The sequence below is a fragment of the Monodelphis domestica genome, chromosome 2 (assembly GCF_027887165.1).
Source record: "Monodelphis domestica isolate mMonDom1 chromosome 2, mMonDom1.pri, whole genome shotgun sequence".
Taxonomy (NCBI): Eukaryota; Metazoa; Chordata; class Mammalia; order Didelphimorphia; family Didelphidae; genus Monodelphis; species Monodelphis domestica.
Window position 1 is genome coordinate 458,895,461 of NC_077228.1, and position 15,610 is coordinate 458,911,070.

The 15,610-nt window shown below is 39.2% G+C and overlaps 1 protein-coding gene across 2 annotated transcripts in view; it reads right to left on the reverse strand.

Annotated features, from left to right (window-relative positions):
• The window catches only part of ABCA4 (ATP binding cassette subfamily A member 4), a 203,038-nt gene that overhangs the window by 109,673 nt on the left and 77,755 nt on the right, over nt 1–15,610 (reverse strand). For both annotated transcript variants that reach the window (XM_056819098.1, XM_056819097.1), the window contains one exon: nt 13,664–13,861. In XM_056819098.1, the coding sequence (XP_056675076.1) occupies nt 13,664–13,861 (198 nt within the window). The remainder of the gene's footprint in view (nt 1–13,663; nt 13,862–15,610) is intronic.

The window sequence follows — 15,610 nt, forward strand, 5'->3', positions numbered from 1 at the left end:
CTTTATAGATCTATGATCCTCCTGGAAAACATGGGAGTAAGGAGGCTATGTGTAAGTCACCAATGATGACATGTGTTTGGAGAAATAGCATTTAAAGGCAATGGGGCAGCTAGGTGGCACAGTAGATAGAAGTTTTTTTCTGACTATGGTGAGATGTACCTGGGTACCCAGTTTGATTTACAAGGATTCCAAATATTTTCTGGGGGGGAGAGGGGATGGAAACCTATGAGATAGTTTCAAATTCACAAGTTATGAGACAGGGAAAGCTAAATGAAAAAGGCCAGGACATCAGAATGCCTGGAAATGTCAGGAAAACCCGAGTTCAAATCTGACCTCAGACACTTTCTAGCTTTGTGATTCTGGGCAAGTCACTTAAACCTGGTGTCCTCAGTTTCCTCATCTGTTAAATGAGCTGGAGAAGGAAACAGCAAACCATTCCAGGATCCTCACCCCCCCCCCAAAAAAAAACCAACAAAAAAACCAAATGGGGTCACTAAGCATCAGACAGAATTGAAACAACTGAACCATGCCATATCTCTTCTGCCCGTCATCCTCCCTATAGCTCCATCCATCCCCTCTCGTTTTCCTTTCTAAAGTAAATCTTAATTTTATTCTTATAGGATAGCTTCTGATATTTGAAACTGGTAGGCCTGTGCCCATTGAGCTTTTTCTTCTCCAGGCTGAAATATTCTTGTTGTAGCTTTACTTTCACACCCCCTTCTCCTCCTGGTCATCCCTCCCTCAATACCCTCCTTCGTTAACACGCCTCTTAAAATAACGTGCCGGCTTGAACTCCATACGCGCTTCCAGAGGTGATCTGGCCACTGCGGGATTACAATGGGACTGCTATCCAGAACGAAGGTCTCCAAAGACCTAGAGGAAGGCTTTCAACACATCCGCCAAGCAGGAGGTACAGGAAGACACCGACAAGGACTGGACTGGGGGGAAGACGGCAGGGAGGGTGGGAAGGGACCCTAGAACCCCATTAAGGAAATCGGGGTGCAGCTGAATGGTGAAAGGCTCTGGAAACAGCCTTTCCCTCCCATCGCCCTCTTCCCCAGTCACCCCACCCCCCAGCCCGGTCTGTCCGGTGTCTGACCGCAGCTAGGGCTGCTCCAGCTCCACCCCCACACCCCCTGCCCCGGGCTCCTGGCCCATTCCGGAGCTCCCTAGCCTGGGAGACAGCCACATGCCATTTTCTCAGTCTGAGAGATAAAAAGAAAGAAAACAAAGGAAGCTTTGTTAACTGGCCAAATGATAAGGAAAAGAGAACCCAGGTATATGAGAAAATTGAAGGGCTGGAGGCTGAAATGACACTAGACTTAAGAACATGATCATTATCAAAGGAAACTGAATTGTTTCCTTTAAAAAAAAAATCCTAATATTCTTATGTACTATATAATCTGGAGAGACGCTGATTTTTTATCTTTAATTTCCATCTTAGAATCCATACTGTGTATTGGTTCCGAGGCCGAAGAGGGGTAAAGGCTGGGCCAAGAAGGGGGTTAAGTGACCTGCCCAGGGTCACACAACTAGAAAGTGTCTGAGCCGATGCTGTGGGGGTTTTTTTAAGTTTTTTTTGGAAATAGAGGCTAGACTACATAGGATGGGAAATTGCATAGGAAATTATGTTTTATATATAATTATTATATAAGTATGCTATAGGAAATATTCCATAGAAAATTCTATCGGCTCATTAGAAGAGGATCTGGGCTAGTTGGGCTGACCCATTTGACATTTTGCAAATGCCCGTCTGGCAGCTAGTCAGTCAACAAGCGCTTGGGAATTACCTTCTATGTGGCAGACACTGTGCTAAGCACTAGATTTACAAAAAAACTCATGATCCAATGTCAGCAATTTATTATATTATATATATATAACATATATATTTGTGTATGTATTATATATTCATATGTAACATTATATTTTCAGAATAGTCAAAGTCTAATAGATCAATGAACCTGATATTTAGAAGTTTTATTTATTAATTATAATTAATTATATATTTATTTATTATATTATAGTTTATTTATTTATTCATTTTAAACCCTTACCTTCCACCTTAGAAGAGTGGTAAGGGCTAGGCAATGGGGATGAAATGACTCGCTCAGGGTCACACAGCTAAGAAGTGTCTAAGGTCAGATTTGAACCCAGGACCTCCCGTCTCTAGGCCTGGCTCTCAAACTTCTGAGCCATCCAGCTGCCCCCAATGTTTGGGATTAAAAAAAAAAAGTCTATAGAAATTCTGACTGAGTATTAGTGAGAAGGATAATTTATAAATGCTTTGAACACTGGGTTCAAATCCTGCCTCTATCATTTACTAACTATGTGGCCTTGAATAAGTTATTTAATTTGACTTAGTCACAATTTTGTCATTAAAAAAAAAAGTCTAGCTGAGGTTCCTTTCATATCTAGATCTTTGATGCTTCCTAGAATTATAGCACAACTACTGTTGACTTGTTTTGGGAAATATTTGGCCTCCTTCTTAGGCAGAAGGTAGACAACTAGGATAATTCACTTTTTTGAGTCAAAGGCATATCCTTTTCTATGTCTCCCATGGGATGTCATTTAAAAACTCTGCATCTCAGTTTCTTTATTTCTAAAATAAAGGTTTGTGGCTACAGTGATCTCTAAGATCCCTCCAAGCTCTAAATTACATGTTCCTTCAAGTATATTTATTGAAAGTACTTCAACTTCTTCCCAGAAAGATGAAAAAACTCCATCCATCTCCCCTGGTGCCATATTGGATTTTGATATTTCCTCTCCTTAGCTACAAAACATCCTGATGTATCAGTTGTTCAGTTGTTCATTCATGTCCAACTCTTTGTGACCCCATAGACAGTATGGTCCATGGGGCTTTCTTGACAAAGAGATACTAGAGTGGTTTGCCATTTCCTTCTATGGCAAATGTATCAAGAAGGGCTGGTACTAGCATACTACCATTTCAGATAGTTGCCATCTATGTAAAATAATCATTTTTCTTCTTCCTCCATTCAAGTCACAATTTCAAAATACACTCTGTCCTCATCCACTTCTCCGGGTTTGAGCAGCACAATGGGTAGGGACTACAGTTATATGTACCTCAAGGGATGGACTGAGACTTTAATCAGTAATACTTTTGCTGGGGCAAAAACTGTTGAATTGTTGTCTGACAGCAATCCAAGAAGACCTTCCAAACCTAGAAGCATGGAAGTAGAAGAGGGGGTGGTTTCTCTTGCCCTTACCCCCATGGAGGCCAAAGGGAAAAGTCCAAAGATTGATAGAGGACCAGGAGAGGTAGGGACAGAAATCACTTAAAAGGAGAAGAAAGCAAATCCCTTGGAAATGGGATCCTTGGGCAAAGTCTCATTCACCTCATGTTAGCTTCTTGGCATGAGCCACAATTACTCTCAATATGTGTTCAGGAAGCATTCCATGAGCCCTAGTCAGAGCACTTCTTGTAACCCTAATCAGGAATTAGCATGAGTGTAGAACAGCTTGTCCGGAAGCTGTCCCAGGCAGTGATCAGGCTTACCTTGAGGACCCAATGTTTTTTCAGGATATCCTCTGAGAAAGAAAACCAGGAAACCACCTCTGGTTCCTAATAGTAACTGCCCTATGTGAAGTCGATGCTTTATGGGTCAGCTAGATGGCATAGTGCATAAAGAGTTGGTTCTAGAGTTCTGATCCTGAAAGACCTGAATTTACAATCCTGGGTCAGACACTTATTGACCCTGGTGAAGGCGGTTTCAGTCTCAGTTTCCCAGGATGCAAAATGGGAATAATAATGGCATCTACTTCCCAGAGTTGTTAAAAGGCTCAATTGAAATAACATATGTAAAATCTTTCGCAAAACTTCAAGTGATAAATACTAGCTCTTACCAGAAGTCTTTATGGTCTCTTAGAAACTTAATCTAATGGTCTTTTGAAAATGTGTATATGTGTTTAAGGGAAAGTTAATAGTTAAACCCTTAGTTAAATTTCTTGTTAAAAAAAATCATTTACTGTGTGACCCTAGGCAAGTCACTTGATCCCCATTGCCTAGCCCTTACCACTCTTCTGCCTTGGAGCCAATACATAGTATTGACTCCAAGATGGAAGGTAAGGGTTTAAAAAAAAATCATTTAGTCTGGTCTTCTTCATTCAAGAAGATAATAGTACTGATGATGCCAGGTTCAGAGATCTCCCTGCTTAGGCTACTTAGAATTCCCAGAGAATAATCCACCTGGATGCAGAAAAGAACAGATATAGGACCAAATAGTGTGAAGAACTCAACATAAAATTGTTACCTCTACTGGAAAAGCCACAAGTACAGAAGTCACCCAGGATGGGCAGAAATGACTGGGTTGCAATCTCCATCAATGGAAGGAACATTCACATCCATGCCATCATAGATTTATTTGAGTATAGGTCTTCAGAAGCGTGCCATAAGAATAGTATCTTTGTCAAAGTTTGTAATGAGCTCAGAAGCTCAGCATGAAAACTAAGGATAACATAAATGCTTTTTTAGCTATATTAAGAAAAAAAGGAAGATCAAGGAAGGGACGGGGCCACTTTTCAAGGAAGATGGGATGACAAATGACAGAAAGAAGGCAGAGTTGTTCAGTATTTAATGTGCTTCTGTTTTCTTTGCTAAGGAGACTGATCTTACAAAAATGGCAAATAGGGATTAATACTCAAAGTAAGTATTGAGGATGGTAAGAAATCACCCAGCTGCCTTTGTTGAATTAAGACACCAGGGCCAGATAAACTACCTCCCCAGGTAATGAAAAACTGGCAGAGCTGATCCCAGAGTCATTGTTAGTGATGACTGAAAGAACAAAGAGAAAAGAGAGCGGTATCGTAGGACTGAAGAAAGTAACTGTTTTCCAGATTTTCAAACAAGGGAAGAGAAAAGGGTCTTATAATGTTGAACTAGAGACCTAGACTTTGATTCCTGGCAAAATTCTACAACATATTATGAAAAGGACTGATGATTTCTTGAAAAGGAAGCAGTAAACACCACATTCTCCTCCACTCACCCTATATTCCAGTCAGATTTACCAATTTACTGGTCTCTAAACAGCTAATCTTTTGCCTCCATTCATTGGCACAAGTTGTCCCCCATGCTCCATTGAACTTCCTTCTCATCTCCACTTCTTAGAAACCTTTGCCTCATTCAAGATTCCAATCAAGTACCTCCTCCCTGGACCCCCTGGTGGTTAATGTTCTCCTCTTCCTTGAATTATCTTGGATTTACTTGGCTGGTAACATATCAGTCTCTTCCACTTCTGGTCTGTTAGCCTCCTCTCCTCCCACCCCCAAACCTACCCCAGGGAGATGTAAATACCTGAAGGGCAAAGACTATTTCTCAGTGTGATGTTGTATCTCCAGGACCAAACACAGTGCCTAGTACATAGATGACATTTAACAAATCTTTGTTGAATTTGACTTGTTTCAATTAAAAACAATCAACATAGCTTCATCAAGAATAGGCCATATCAGACTAACTTCAACTAATCTCATCACTAGACTGCCAGATAAGGTAAATTCTATGCGTATGCATATATTATATATTAATTAATTGTGTATATATAATTAATATATAATTTTATATTATATAGATAATCATATCTATATTATACATATATGTGTGTGTGTTGTGTACCCACATATATTTTATATATATGGAGATATAATTTTCCTGATCTAGCACTCTAGTAACCCTCTAAAGAAAAAAGAAAATGAGATTAGTTAACATTACTCTGAACATAGATGTATACCTAAATGTTTTATGCATATACACACCAAGGTTACATGAATGTGTATAAGACATAAGTATGTATATATATATACATATATATATGTGTGTGTGTATGTATGTATTTCACCTAGATTTTAGAAAAGTATATGAAGAAGTCTCTCATGCCCTTCTTGGTAAAAAGATGGAGAAATATGGGCTGGATCACAATATAATTAGATGAAGTGAGTGCTAATTAATTGGCCAGACCCAAAGAGTAGCCATTAATGGTTCAATGATAATTTGGTACTCCAACAGAGTAAGTATCCCAGGGATCTGTGCTGTTTAACATTTTTCTCAGTGAGCATAGATAGCAAAATCATCAAATTTCAAGATGGCACAAAGGTAGAAGGGAGAACTAACATACTAGACAGGGTCAGAATTGGACCAATTTGAATAAGATGAAATATAATAGGAATGAATGTGAAATCTTAAACTTGAGTTTAAAAAAAAACAACAAGTATGAGAGGAATGACTAGAAAGAAATTTGTTGTTGTTTTTTTAATCTGGAGATTTTAGTGGGCTAGAAACTCAACATGAGGCAATAGTACAAAATGGCAGCCAAGGAAGCTAATGGAATTTTAGATAATACTAAAAGAGACATAGTATCCAGGACCAATGAGTCAACAAGAATTTATTAAGCACCTTTTATGTGCTAGAAACTGTGCTAAATGCTGGGGATACAAAGAAAAGAAAAGAAAAGAAAAGAAAAGAAAAGAAAAGAAAAGAAAAGAAAAGAAAAGAAAAGAAAAGAAAAGAAAAGAAAAGAAAAGAAAAGAAAAGAAAAGAAAAGAAAAGAAAAGAAAAGAAAAGAAAAGAAAAGAAAGGAAAGGAAAGGAAAGGAAAGGAAAGGAAAGGAAAGGAAAGGAAAGGAAAGGAAAGGAAAGGAAAGGAAAGGAAAGGAAAGGAAAGGAAAGGAAAGGAAAAGAAAAGAAAAGAAAAGAAAAGAAAAGAAAAGAAAAGAAAAGAAAAGAAAAGAAACAAACAAACAAAAAACCAGTCCCTGCTCTCCAGAAACTCACAGTTTCATGGCAAAGATACCAGGACAACAATTATGTACAAAGATGATGTATCATGGTAAATTGGAGATACGCCTGTGTACTCTGCCCTAGTCAGAGCAAATCTGGAATACTGTATTCATGTTTTCAGTGACATATTTTAGGGGAGGACACTGATAACCCAAAGAGTCAGAGGAGGACAAATATGTAGCTGATAAGCATCAAGACCGTGCCATATGTCCATCAACTGCAAGAACTGGGCATATTTAATCTGAAGAAGAGAATACCTATGGGAACATGCTATGCTTGTTGAATCCAATTTTATTCATAAATAAACATTTCTCCCACTAGGCACTGTGATCAGACACCCAAAGTGCCTCATCATGAAGTACAAATTGTGTCAGAACACTCAAGATATGGGTTCTGTCCCTTTTCAAAAGAAGAAAAGGGGAGAACAAAAAGGTCAAAGGAAAAAGCAAAGATTCTGATGGGAGAAATGTTTGGTCAAAGGAAGGGCTTGTGCAGATCATGCTAAAAGCTACTGTCACAGAATAATAGCCGTTTGTCACCAGGACACCCTTATATCCATCAGTGGCTCAATCAACAAGCAGGTATTACAAGTCTATTATGAGCCCAGCTGGGCACTATTAACAATACAAAAGAAGTACTTGATGGTGTTCCTGTCTGTAAATCTAGTTGCAGTACACAGTTGGTGACAGATATAGTAAATAAATGCAATGGGAATGATGTGATAATGTAGGAGGGGCATCGGTTTCCCTCAGAAAATGTGATTTTGTAATAATATTCATATAAGATTGTAAATGTAGAGCTGGAAGCCTTAGAAGTTAGTCAAGAGGGACCCAATCCAATCCAACAAGCATTTATTAGGACTTGCTATAGGGCTAGGCAGAGACAAAGACAAAAATGAAAACGATAATAAGCAATTTGGGAGAGTCGGTGCCAGCAATTAGGGAAAAACGTAGCTGATAAATTGCCCAACTCAGAGCCAGAATACTTGACTTCAAAAACTGCTTTAGATATGGATTAGCTGTGTGACCCTAGACAAATCACTTAACTTTTTAGGCTCAATGTTTTCATATGTAAAATGGGGATAATAATAACACGAATCTCCCAGAGTTGTTCTGAGCTTTTGCAAACCTTAAAGTGTTATTACATTATGATAATACATGTATAATCCATATTGTTTACCATCTCTGAGAGGGAGGAGGAAAGGGAGGGATGGAAGTAGGGAGACAGTTTAGATCTTATAATATTGGAAAATATATGTTGAAAACTGTTATTACCTATAATTGGGAAAATAAAATATCTTTGAGTAATGAAGTGTCACCATCTTGGCTATTATTATTATAAGAGGCAGCACTCGAATTGAAGCTTGAAAAGAACTGGGGACTCTAGGACAGAGCTGAGGAGGGAGAACATTTCAGTGATGGCAGGTTGGTCTATGGAAAGGTGCCCAGGCAGGAAATGGCATGTGGTATCAAGGATCCACCAAGTGACCATTTTGCTAGAATGCAGAGGGCTTGAGGAGGGGCAATATGAGATGTTTATGAAGCTAGCACAGCGTCGCATTGTGATTAGAATCTACACATAAAGTCATTTGACCGAATGCTGTTTCGGGGAAAGTCAATGAACATCACTGGGTGGCTGTTATTTAATCATTTCAGTTGTGTCCAACTTTTCAAGTCCCCATTTGGGGTTTTTGTGGCAGATACTGGAAAGGTTTGCCATTTCCTTCTCCAGTTCATTTGATAGATGTCAAATTCTCAAGACATTATGCTCAAGCTCCACTGTGAAGTGAAGACATCTTGATTACAACATTGTTGGTCCAGTCTTTCCTATTTATTTCAATTCAAGCCAATCCAACTGAGGCAAAGAGAGTCTCAGGGTCACACCACTAAGTAAGTGTCTGAGACCAGATTTGAACTCAGGAAGAAGAGTCTTTCTGGCTCCAAGACCGGTGCTCTATCCACTGTGCAACCTAGCTGATGCCATTAGGTGGTTATACTTATATTTTTATTTGAGACAGTTAGATAAAATGGACTTGGTAGAATCTTGCCTCATCTACTAGCTGTATGATCCTGGCTAAGTCCCTTTAACCTCCACTTGCCTCAATTTCCTCTGGAAAATATGAATAATAATGGCACTCAACTCAAGGTTGTTGTGAGTATAAAAATATATAGAAAATGACATAATATCTAGATAGTGAAATAATACATGTAAAGCGCTTCATAATCCTTAAAACGCTATATAAATGTTAACTTGTGGAGAAGAGAGAAATTATAAGGCATTCAGCAAGACAAGAAGCTGCAGATTGATCAGCTATCAATCAAAGGAAGATTCCATGTTACTGGGAAACAGTTGAAGAAGGCAAGAGCCAACTACTGACTGTTTTTCTGGGCTTCTTGGAGGATGGTGGTGACTTTGAAGGAAGAAGCTGGGTCTATCTCTGGGACTTGGGGTAATCAAGTTGGAGGTGACCTGGCTGATTTGAAGGCAGAAGAAGCACAATAGTCCATATATCTCTCTCTGACTTGCTCTGTTTCATGGTAGTGACTAAATTGCCATTTCTCTCAATATCCTCCAACCTAAGACTCATTGTAGATAATAGGGAAACCTCCAACCCTCTTACCTCCATCCTTCATCTTTCCTGTTTTCCCCAATAAACTCTTACTTAAGATAAAGAAGAGAAAAGAGTATTTCCTCTAAAACATCATAGCTCACCCTGAGTGACTTAGAAGGAGGCTGAAGAAGAAGGGGGAAGGGGAAACTGAAGGGAAGAAGAGGGAAGGAAGGAAGATTGGAAGAGGGAGGAAGGGAGGTTTAGAGAGAGTAGGGTAAAATAAAAAGAAGATACCTGATATAGTAGTTATCTAGTATCCATCAAATAAACCCTCCAATATTATCTATTACACTCTTTACTATTATTATTACTGTAAGAGTCAGACTCCTAGACTGCTCCTCCATTTTCTCGTCATCTACCCCCCTCCAGCTGACTCTTGATCCAAAGCACTAATAGAGGGAGCAGTCCCAGAGAAAACTGATAACAGTGCATAATCCCCTAAATGCCTTGTCTTTGGTTTCATGGTACATTGCATGGTCTTCCCCCCCCCCCCCCCATCCTCCCCACTAGATTTTTCTTCCTGCTGGTGGTTTGCTTAGCTAACATTAAAAATAGTTTTTTCATTCCCTAAGCACATTCCAGTTGGGTGGTGGTGGGAATACAGCCCAGAGTAGGCTGGGTTGGAGAGAGAGGCTAGTCCAAAACACGACATGACGAAGCTCAATCCTCTGGCTCTGATAAGTCATAATTAAGCAGAGCACACTGGGTAGATCATAGAAAAGAGGTCTCTGGGCACCCAGGCTTATGAAAAGTTGGGACCAATGGTAAAAGTGTCCATTGCATGCAAAAACAGCCAGTGAATGACCGCGCTAGCCATCCTTCGGTTGTAAAGTGGGAAACAGGGAAGGGCAAAGTTGGCTAAAGTAAACTTTTATGCCTTGCTCATGGATATTTTCATATGAAAGTTTAGTTTGATGTTGGCTTCCTGGTATGAAATTCGAGACTTTTGTAATCTGAATAGACTGTGAAATCTTAAAAATACTGTGAACTCCAGACAAGGTTTCATATGTTCCAGGCACAACCTCTAAACTAAACAAAGAAAGCTAACTCTCAGAGTCAAGGCTAATCAGAAGGGGAGCTAATGAATTTTCTAGTTGTCCTTCCTTCCTTAAAGTGTGTGTATATGTATGTGTGTGTGTGTGTGTGTGTGTGTGTGAAGCCAGACAAATTTATCCTAGAGAAGAAAAGATATAAAAGAGCATGATATGCTTATTGAATTAATTAATCAATCACATTGATAGATGGTGTCAAGAAAGTTCATTCCCTCCCCCTCCTGAGTAGCTTGACCTGTCCATCCACATTCCACACATAACACAGTGGCTCCATGTTTTGCGTCCATGTACGTGCTGTACGTCAATAAGAGTGAGGGGGGAAGTCCTGAAGGGGCTTCTCACTTTGGGAACAAACATGGGGAGAGAGGAGGCAAGTACCAAGGAAAGAGGAAGAGACTTGCAGGAGAGGCACCTCATGGTCAGGTTTCTTAGAGGAATGATATTTATTTCTTCCTAATAAACTTTATAAAATATATATCTGGGTAGAAATATTAATTCAATTCTTACAAGATAAATATACATATATAAATATATATATATATACACACACATTAGTGACTTATATAAATTTATATTATACCTACTTAAGGCAACTATTGAAGATCTGACCATTCAATTCTTCCTTGATTGGTAGCTCTAATTGGATAAAGAATTTATTGGGAGGGGAGTAGGAGGGGAATTCTAGTAATTGATCAATAAGCACATGGGTAAATGGAGTATTCCCAGACTACAGCTCTTTCTAAATAGCCTTTGAAAAAACAATAACACTTACTTTATGTCTTAGAATCTATATTAGATATTGGTTCCAAAGCAGAAGAATGGTAAGGGATAGGGAATGGGGGTTAAATGACTTGCCCAGGGTGACACAGCTAGGAAGTGCCTAAAATCACATTTGAACCCAGGACCTACACCTGGTTCCCCATCCACAGTGCCAACTAATTGCCCCTATTTCTAGCTAGTCTTAAACCCTCTTTTCCCAGCCCAAGACACAGTAGCCTAGACTGTGGCTCAGTATTTTTTTTATTTCCTGGAGGGAAAGAATAAGTGGGAAAAGAAAGAAGGGAGTGGGTTGTGGGTAGCATACACAGGGGCATGCTGGAGCCAGCTCTAACCTCCTGAGAACAGATTGTTCAATTTTCAGTGTGAGAATTTACACTTAAAAAAAAAATCAGCAAATGCTATAAATCAGGACTTGGTTTATTGTTTTGTTCATGATCTACAGTGAAGTCATGCAAAAAATGTTCATAAAATTTAATAATTAAATAATTAAACCTAAAAGTGTGTCCCGAGTTCATTCCCACCCACCCACCCCCAAAATCAATTATTATGCATTTACTGGCATACTGAGCATACAGGGCTTCAGAAGACCCTCCAAAGGGAAAGAGTGTCAAGCAGATAAAATGACTGAGAACCACAGAGCAGCAGCACAGGGGGATAGCAGCACAGACCCCTGCAGATGAAGCTGCCCATGTCTCTTCAGGCAGTCCCAGAATCCCAGAATCTCAATTGAAAGGGGTGTCAGGTACATGTATAACCCAATGGAATTGTTTGTCAACTCCAGGAGAGAAGAGGGGAGGGGAACAACATGAATCATATAAGCTTGGGGAAAAAAAAGAAAATTTTTAAAAAAAGGAAAAACTAATCTATTGGAATCCTCTTTCCAGCATTCTTCCAAAGTGGCTATCTAGCTTTCAAGCTTGAAAACTTATAATAGGAGGCTTCAGACGCTCTCTATTTGATTGACCCTGAGAAATCACTGAACCTCTGCCTGCCTTGGTTTCCTCACCTGTAAAATGGGGGCAGTCAGACTCAGTGGCCTTAAAGGTCCCCTTCATCCCTACCTCTGGAGGAGATATATCTCCTATATCTCTATTCTTTGCATCTTAGGGAGGTAATGTGATATAATAAAAATAGATAGTAATAATAACATGATGACAATTTATATAGCACCTTGAGGTTTGCAAAGCATTTTACATATATCATTGATCCAATGATTAAATAATGAAAATATTAAGATGATACAATGAAGAGAGTTCTGGGTCCTGGGATTAGAGGACCTGGGTTCAAATTGTACCTTGGATGACATATTTGTGCTTTTAGACAAATCAATTAAACTTCCTAGATTGCATATATAAAATGGGAGGGTTAAACTAGATGTTCTCTGAGTACCATATAGCTCTGCCTCTAGAGTCCTAGTCTAATCCCTGTTTGGGAGCAAGAGCAGTCAACTGTCCATTAGCAAATCTTAGTCCCTTTCTAGATAATCAAATCCTTTCTACGGATAAAAATAATCGAGCTAGGCTTTCCTTCTTTCTTTTCTTCCTTTATTTCCCTTCTTCTATCCTTTCTTTTTTCATTTTTTCCTTCTTTCCTTTCCTTCTTTATTTCTCTCCTTTCTTGTCCTTCCTCCTTCCTTCCCTTTGTACATGTATATGAAATTTCATTTAAGTCCCACAACAATCCTCTGAAGTATATTCTACAGCTATTACCCCCATTTTAAAGATAAAGAACTGAGACATTGAGTGTGAACTGATTTGCCCACTGTCATTCAGTTATAAAGTATAAGAACCAGAATTTTAATTCAGGTCTACCTTACTGTCAGTCCAGGATTTTGTCCTTTACTTTTAAAATACAGAACCATAGAATGAGTTGTGACTTATGATTGGGATGGAATACTATTAAGCCATAAGAAACAAACAGCAGGTTAATAAAAAGTTGTAAAGGGTTTACAAGAAAGGAAGGAAGGGGGGAGGGAGAGAGGGAGAGAGGGAGAGAGAGAGAGAGAGAGAGAGAGAGAGAGAGAGAGAGAGAGAGAGAGAGAGAGAAGAGAGAAAGAAAGAAAGAAAGAAAGAAAGAAAGAAAGAAAGAAAGAAAGAAAGAAAGAAAGAAAGAAAGAAAGAAAGAAAGAAAGAAAGAAAGAAAGAAAGAAAGAAAGAAAGAAAGAAAGAAAGAAAGAAAGAAAGAAAGAAAGAAAGAAAGAAAGAAAGAAAGAAAGAAAGAAAGAAAGAAAGAAAGAAAGAAAGAAAGAAAGAAAGAAAGAAATGTATGGTTTTTTTCCCCTTCTTTACTGATCAGTGTATGCTTTCCTTGGTAAAAATGGATTCCTAAGTTGGAAGCCCCTGCTGCCACCCCCTTAAAAGATCTCATATCTATTTTCCAGAGTGTTCTTTGATGTATATGTTATAGAGAGCTGCAAGGACTTGTTCACTCTTACCTCCATATACTGATTAAGCAGACGCAGGATGCCATCAGTGAAGTTGAAGACATTCCTCCAGCCAAAGTTAACCATGCCTTTAGGTCGGCCCTCCTGAGGTCCATTATAGAGAAAGTTAAGTATGGTTTCTGCTGTGAGTCCTTCTTCATCAAGCTGTCTGTTCACAAAACTTTTCACTGTTGGGTTCTCCAAAGTATCCTAAATAAGGAACAAGAAACATATTTGGCATTTTTACAGCAATCTTTTTGCCCTAGATCCTAGATTTAGCTCTAGAAGAAACCTCAGATGTCCTTTAATCCAACCCTCTTTTTTAATAGGCAAAGAAATCAAGGCTCAGAGAAATTAAATGACTGTCCAAAGTCACTCAGGTAAAAACTGTCAGAGCCGGGATTGGAACCAAAATTTCTCTCTCTCTCTCTCTCTCTCTCTCTCTCTCTCTCTCTCTCTCTCTCTCTCTCTCTCTCTCTCTCTCTCTCTCTCTCTCTCCCTCTCTTCTTTCTTCCTTCCTTCCTTTCTCTCTTTCTTTTCCTTCCTTCCTTTCTTCCTTCCTTTCTTGCTTTCTTTTTTCCTTCCTTCCTTCCTCTCTTTCTTTTTTCTTTCTTTCATTCCTTTCTTTCTTTCTTTTTCTCCCTTTCTTCCTTCCTTCTTTCCTTCTTTTTTCTTTCTTTCATTTATACTTTCTTCTTTCTTTCATTATTTCTCTTTCTCTCCCTCACTTTCTCTCTTCTTTCCTTTATTTCTTCCTTTTTTCCTTTCTCTCTCCCTCTCCCTCCCTCTCGCCACCCAACTCTCTCTCCTGTACCCACACTACCTCTGTTCTAGCTCTCAAGGTTCTCCCCACTTCATAGTGTTTGGGGGCAAAGATACCCAAGGCCCTTTAGCAGGTAGATGAGTTTTACTCTAGACTTTAACAAGTAGACTTAAGGCACTGTGGTACCATAAGGGAGAACTTTACAACAGAGTAACCTGTCCCTAAGCAGATCCACCAAAACCTAATTATTACCCATAATGTAATAGTCTTCTAAGAAGGAAAAAAGCAACAACAAATATCTTTGGGATATTTTTTCTTTCTTAATTAGACTAATTGGAAGAGACTTAATACACCTTTCTTGACTATGTTGGAAGATGCTCCTTGCAAGGTACATCCCATCCTGACTCCCATGAGGGTGGCCAGTTTGAGGAGGATTCCCTTCTAGGATGATTGAAGCCTTCTGAAATCTTCATAAGTGGCAGAGACCTTGGGATTTTCCTCTTGGTTAAAACATTATGTTTGGATATTTCCTTGGCATTCAATTCACATATTTCCTATCAAAATTAGGTGACCTTAGTGGTATGCTCTGAAGTTTCATAGACCATAAGATTACAGATTCAGAGCTAGAAGGGACCTTGGAGAAAACTGAGGCCAAGAGAAGTTAAGCAATTTGCTCAGAGTCACACAGGAGCTAAAATCTTCCTGAATCTAAGGCTCAGGCCTTGAACTCTCCCCTGCTTTATACTTGCCTCCTGGCTTCCCTAATTTTTTCCAAGTCTCAACCAAACTAAAAGCCTTTCCTTGTCCTCCTTAATCTCACTGCTTTCTCTCTGATTTCTTTCCATTTTATCTATCCTATCTATATCCTATTTGTATGTAGTTATTTGTTTGTTATCTTCCCCATTAGCTTGTGAACTCCTGGATAACAGGGACTATTTTTTTGTCTTTTCTTGTATCCCCAGCATTCAGCACGGTGCCTGGCACATAGTTGATGCTTATTAAACGTTTGTCGACTTGGCTTGAATATAATCACTACATCCTGCGTCCTCTCCATGACCTTTGGATCAGAGGTAGCACCACAGGAGCACAGATTTGGAGAGAGGAGATGTGGGGGCCATGCTTGCTATATTTTTACCTTCATTTTAAAAACCCGAATGACCCTTTCTTGGGGACGCAATTTCTCTTATCTGGCCCCC